The sequence below is a fragment of the Mustela nigripes genome, chromosome 3, assembly GCF_022355385.1.
Source record: "Mustela nigripes isolate SB6536 chromosome 3, MUSNIG.SB6536, whole genome shotgun sequence".
Lineage (NCBI taxonomy): Eukaryota > Metazoa > Chordata > Mammalia > Carnivora > Mustelidae > Mustela > Mustela nigripes.
This window is the reverse complement of record NC_081559.1, coordinates 76,797,442-76,804,036: the sequence shown is the minus strand read 5'-3', so window position 1 is coordinate 76,804,036 and position 6,595 is coordinate 76,797,442. Positions and strand designations below refer to the sequence as shown.

Here is a 6,595-nt window from a genome sequence, read left to right as displayed (position 1 = left end):
TCAGCAAAATCATAGTGCCCATTTTTAAAGACTGGCTTTAGGGGTGCTTGGGTGGGTCGGTAGTTTGAGCCTCTGACTCTTGATTTGTGTTCAGGTGCTAATCTGATAGTCTTGGAATCAAGCCCTGCATCAGGCTCCCCCATCAGTGGGGAGTCTGCTTGAGATTCTCTCTCTTCCTCTTCCTCTGCCCCCTATGCCCCACACATTCTCTCTCTCTCTCTCTCTAATAAATCTTTAAAACAAATAAACAAATAAAAATGAAGGACCGACATTAAATCTGGGAAATATCTGTTTCTCAGTTTCTTCAACTGTCAAATGGGAATGTTACCTACTGCATGGGTTCTTTGTAAGAATTTTTAAAAAGTAAACTGTATAAACTCTACGTACCTGCAACAGTGTCTAACACATGGTGAGTACTCAATAAATACAAGATATTATCATTTCTCTACTACCTACTTTACCTACCTACCTACATTTCTCTACTATCTACTTTAAACTTCAAGGTAACAAGCAAGGTTTCTTGCAGGGAGGAACAAAACTACATGTGGGTTTCCAAACAAGCAAGAAGAGATATTGCTTTTAAGTGTATTTTTCTTAGCAGCTTGCAGATAGCAATAGCTGTTATGGAGCTCATACTCAAGGTCTGTGCTTGTTTCAAAGAAAGCTCACCATGTGTTGGGAGCTTGGCAGATGACTCAGTTCTGATTCCTTTTATGTTCACTTTCTCTCATTTTTCTTCTAAAATGCACAAGCAGCACAGCATCAATTTCTCTCTCTCTCTCTCTCCCTTTCTTCTTCCCCCCACCTTCACACACTCCCTTTCCTTCAACAAACACACACACACACACACACACGCACGCACGCACACAAGCATCCACATTAGTTTCATTTTATTTATCTTTTAATCCCCAAAGGATTCACGGAGCAGGCTGTGTGCAGCTGCTGTGTTTTCTTCTGGTTAAATTGGCGGTTACCTACTGTGTGGAGTTGCTAGGAGAAGGTGAATAAGCATGATTACAGCATCATTGATGTACATAGTCTTTCAGTAACAACCTGTGGAGCTCTGTGGTCTGTCTTCTGTATGGCTCTATGTGTTATTTCCTCATTGTTGTCGTTAATATTTGTTGCCTTTATTGTTAGAACATGATAATATCTTTAACTGTTGGTTCCAGATCAATTAAGAGACAAAAACCTTGGCATTTAAAACAGGCACTTTTTTCTCAGGGTGGTGCTGCTGACACTGGTTCCTACCATCTGCTTTCTTATTACATCCTGCCCTCCTTCCATTGGTAGAGACGAATTCAGCTTCTTCTGGTGCGCTAAAGTCATTCACATTTCTCTTGTGCATAATAGATCTTGTAAACTGTAGGAATTCTGATGTGCTTCAGTGCACCGAACGGTAACAGATGAACTGCTTTTGGGGAGAGCTGGAGCGCTCAGTCGGTCAGTAGTACAGTAGCAGGCTCACATGTGCGGATTGTTCCTGTGAGGTCAGAGGATCTGTTTATATTGCTGTCTGCTTGGGGGGTGGGGGGAGGGCGGGAGATGAGAGCAGTGGATATGCCTGTCAAAGTCAATAGCAATTCTGGCAGAAGCTGCCCTCAGCTTTGTAAATCTGTAACATTTTGATAGATGAGAGATGCTACTATATAACTGTTTGAGATCTGTAGTGGGCTGAGGAATGCTTGTTCTAGCTGCTGAAACTGACTGTAACTACACTGCCCTAGGAGTATCATCATGGGGTCAACTGCTACAGAAATTGAAGAATTGGAAAACACCACTTTTAAGTATCTCATAGGAGAACACACGGAAAAAATGTGGCAACGCCTGAAAGGAATGTGAGTAAGCTCTTTGCTTGGTTCTGTTTTTATTTCCCACACCCCACCCAGAATTTGACTATTAACATGACTAATTGTTCTTACTATCTGAATTTGTGGACTGGTGTTTCCTTTAGAAAGATTTTCTCTTAGAAAATAAAATGTGTTAGTCTCAGCTAATAACTTGCTTGAAGGATGACTGATAATCTTTCTTGCACCTGTATGTTTAATATAAATTAAGGTAACTCCCTGAGAATTCATTTCACTCTTATTATAACACATGGCTTCTTTTATACATTCTGTTTGTATTCTTTAGATATGTGATTTAGATATGCAGAAATGTAACTAGGAAAGCTAATTGCCAGGTTACCTGCAGAAAAAAAAATTTCCTTCGGAAAAATAGAAATATTACTACTGGTAGTTATTTCTCTGTGATTATATTTTGAAAAAGCAAGAGCAGGATTAATTTGGTACTAAATATTTATATTGCATTGTGCTTAGTCTTTGTCTTGATATTTCTTTAAGAAAAAATGTGGTAAAAACACTAGTAGCATTCCAAACTTACTGGAGAGTTTTAGATTTAAATTAACCAATTCATTTCTTCTGAGAATACAGAATAGCTCATGGTATAAAACTGAGATGGGTCAAGAGATGTGCTTATGTCAAACATGAAATGTAAGTACCTGAGTTAAACTTTATTTGCATTGCTACTCACCTTGCTATTTAAACAGCACTTAAGTTTTTTGTTGTATATGCTACTAAGTTCTGTTTAGTTCTCCAGAACCCTATGTTTACATGCTTTATTTTAGTTATGCCATAATTTAAAAATCAACTTTGGGGTGCCTGGGTGGCTCAGTCGTTAATCATCTGCCTTAGGCTCAGGTCATGATCACAGGATCCTGGGATGGAGCCCCATATGGGGCTCCCTGCTCGGCGGGAAGCCTGCTTCTCCCTCTCCCAGTCCCTCTGCTTGTCTTCCCTCTTTCACTGTGTCTCTGTCAAATAAATAAATAAAATATCTTAAAAAAAGAAATATCAACTTTAACATTTCAATAAAAATGTGCAAAATGAATATTTACAGGCCATTGCAATTGCTTAATGTATTTGCAGATCTCAAATGAAAATATATTTGCTTTTCTGTGATAATAGCTGAAAGAATCTTTTAATATGCAAAATATAGGTTTTCTTAGGATTCATAGTTCTATGCTTTGTTTACATACTATTATATACAGTGCAACATCTGAGTAAATTCAATGTTGCTGTTTTGATATAAGATTTTTTAAAAGAAAAATTATGTCAAACTTTGCTTAGAGGAAAAACTCCTACTTTCTTCCATTTGAATGCATTTAGTGATGTTTAGCTATTTAAAGAGCATTCTCTGGATGTTTTTTTTTTTTTTTTTCACTTAAAGTAAATCATGGCATTACACTATACTAAGATAAGAGCACACTAATAATGCAAACAACATTTAATAGAGAATAACTTAAAAAGGGAAGCCATCTTACATCATTTGAATGAATTAGAGAAATTAGAGAAATAAGAACCATTGAAGATTTAAAATTACAGATTTTTGGTGGGTTTGTTCTCTAGGGAAACAAATAATCCTGTAAGAGCAAATAAAAACTTACAAAGTTAGTTAGCATAGATGAAAATTAAACATTGGCAGTCATCAGATGATTTGTGTCCTAACCTAATTAGTAGATGAACATCTGTACCGGAAAAATTATAGATCATATTATAACCCATTTTAGATTTTCTTCCCTCTATCAGGACAGGATTTTTTTGCTTGTCTGTTTTGTTTGCATTTGTTTTATTTTCCTATAGTTACTTAAATGTACGAATATATGTAGTTACTTAAATGTATGTATGTAAGATAGTGAATTTGTGCCTAGGTCTTTAAGAAATTTGAAAAGTTACTTTGTGTTTATTTAACATTTTAAAGCAAAATTATCTGACTTTCACTTTATCGAATGATCTCAAAGATTGATCTCATTTTGTTTCAGTAGAGAGTGACAGCCATTCAACTGTAGACCTTCAACACTTGATAGTCAATGTTGATGTAGGATAAAATATACATGTATACTAAGGAAATTTGGTGTGTATCCACATAAAGACACTGAATGACCACTTAGGGAAAAAATTACTGAAACTAGTTTTTTTAAAAACATAATCATTATTACTGAACTTGATTGAAATGACTGATTGCCTCTGTATCATCGAAGGAAGGAATTTGCATTTTGGTACTATAGTTTAACTTGTACTTTGACTTAAGACATTTCCAGTATTCTAGGTTTAGAGCCACCAAAACAAGAAGCTCTAAATCTAAAACCTGCATGACTAATGACAGCTAAATCTTTAATTATGGTCTTTTGTGTAGTCTGCATTCACAGCAGTGATATGAGGGTCTCCTTATACCATTGCTGGAATTGTCTTGTCTATTAAAAATGTAATATTGACTCAAACAGAGTTTTTAGCTTATCAAAATCTCTGCTCCTTGAATTTTACTTTTTAAGTGTTGGCAATTAAAATTATGCTACTCATGATAGCTATCAAACAGTTTTGCAGTAATATTCTTGGTATATTAAAGAAGACCCAATGAAGACCTTTATATATTTGGAAAGTAATTTTTTTTCTCTCTTAATCATATCTAACTTCACAAATACATTGATTTGTCTCAACAAGACATTCTGTTTTTAAGTAGGTTTGTAATGCATACATTTTTGAAGTTAAATAAAAATAAAGACAAAGGTTAAAATAAAGCTTATTCAACTATACTTTAAATATGGAAACATGAGCTACTTATTTACAGAAAATATAAGGAATATCATGTAACATAACATTTTTTTAAAGATTTTATTTATTTATTTGACAGAGAGAAAGAGATCACAAGTAGGCAGAGAAAGGGGGAAGCAGGCTCCCTGCTGAGCAAAGACCTATGTGGGGCTTGATCCCAAGACCCTGGGATCATGACCTGAGCCGAAGAGCAGATGCTTAACCCACTGAGCCACCCAGGCACCCCATAACATAACATCTTAAATCACTTTTCTGAGTCCATGGAAATCGTTTTTAAATTTTGTAACAAATGTGAAAACATCAGTAAACTAAATTAAAGTATCAGTTATTCTTTACCATTTTCTTGATTTTTTTCATTGAGTTTCTTTTAAATCTTCTTCATGTAACATTTAATTGAGACACCATATTCAGTGATGTGCCAAGAAATCTATTATTCCTTTGTGGAAACAAGAGTGAAACACTTTCTTCTTCTGATTCCTGATGTATACTTGTATGCTTGATTCTGTTAATTTTATTTTACAATTATGGCTTTTTTCTTTAGCTTTCTTGAATCCATATTCTACCATTAATTTGTCTCTCAACATGACAATTTAGATTTTACACTATGACTCATCATCCATTATGATGGAAATGTTAGCAAATGACTATGGCATCAAACCCTTTACAAACAACATTTAAAAAGAATCATATACTTGTTTAATAAATGATCAATTGTTTAGGACAAGAAAATACTTCCTATTTCTTCTGCCATCTCAATACCTAATGAAATTTTTGGTTCAGAAGTTTTCTGTAGCTCTGGGACCTTTACTACTTCCTACATACTAAGGAAATTTTTCTAACTCTAATCTTTGCAAAGATTGTTAAGTTTATTCATTCCCATGAGGAAAAGTTGTATGTGTTTTCATTTATGCAGGGTTTTTTTTTTTTCCAGTTTTAGAAATAATTCTTTTTTTCTGTGTCATGGTACTGTTTTTTTTTTTTCTTTTTTAAAGGTAAAAATTGCTCTACAGCTGTGGATAAAATAAAAAAAAACACCATATTTTGAAACATTGGTGGTGCTCTTTCCAGTTGATGCTATTGTTCTAAGAGTTTGATCTAAGGGGGACAACATTTCCAGAAAACTGTGGTCAAGTAGAAATTCCAGTGAACATGGCACCAGAGCAAAAACTAAATCAGAATGTTATCTTATTCAGTTGTTCAACAGAATGGAGGAAAATTTAAACTTTCAAAACTGTAACCCAAGACAAAAATATGAGACTCACTACTTCATAGTACTTATTGTCAATTCTTTCAGTTTTTATAAATGTAGGACTAGGACCTATGAAAATTTTACCGTTGGAAACTAATTTAATATATGAGAATTAGTTTTTCACATCTAGATGCTTACCTTCCTATCTTTCCATATTTAGACAGATATCCAGATATTAAGATCTAGAACTGTGAACACAACAGTTGAAAGACTCTGGCTTCTTTTCTTTCTTTCTTCCTCTGATGGGTGGTGAACATGATGATCATGGAATGTAATGAAAGAATAAAACATAGAGAAGCAGAAAGTGAAGGAGAAAGGAAGAAATGTATAATAACTTTATGACAAATTTAAAGTAACTGTTATTGAAGAGAGCAGTGTGCTGAGCAGCTCTCAGAAACAGTTGCCTGAACCCTTATCACCAAGAACATGTAGCAGAAATACATACTTAGAATAAAAATGGGCAAAATCAGGTAAAATGACAGGAGCTATTAGCACCATATTCCCCAACTGGAATCATGCTTAGGGTGAAGCAGCATTGTAGAAGAGGAAATCTGATTCCTTTACTGTCCTGCTTTCTAGAATCCTCTCTTCAAAGTTCCACATCATTCACATGGTGTCCTTGTACCTGCTCGACATTTGGAGCCTTCTGTCATGCCTCTTCCTCTGTGGCCCCCTCCCAATCAGGCTCAAGGTTGCCCCCCAAAAATGCTTTTCCTGCCTATCTGCCTTTGCTCAG

At 35.0% G+C, this 6,595-nt stretch overlaps 1 protein-coding gene across 1 annotated transcript in view; it reads left to right on the top strand.

Moving 5' to 3' along the window:
• Positions 1 to 1,294: 1,294 nt before the first annotated feature.
• Positions 1,295 to 6,595, top strand: part of PDE1A (phosphodiesterase 1A) — a 351,047-nt gene continuing 345,746 nt past the window's right edge. The window contains exons 1-2 of the mRNA XM_059394291.1: positions 1,295 to 1,490; positions 1,728 to 1,838. Coding sequence (XP_059250274.1) covers positions 1,738 to 1,838 — 101 coding nt within the window. The 5' untranslated portion in view covers positions 1,295 to 1,490; positions 1,728 to 1,737. The remainder of the gene's footprint in view (positions 1,491 to 1,727; positions 1,839 to 6,595) is intronic.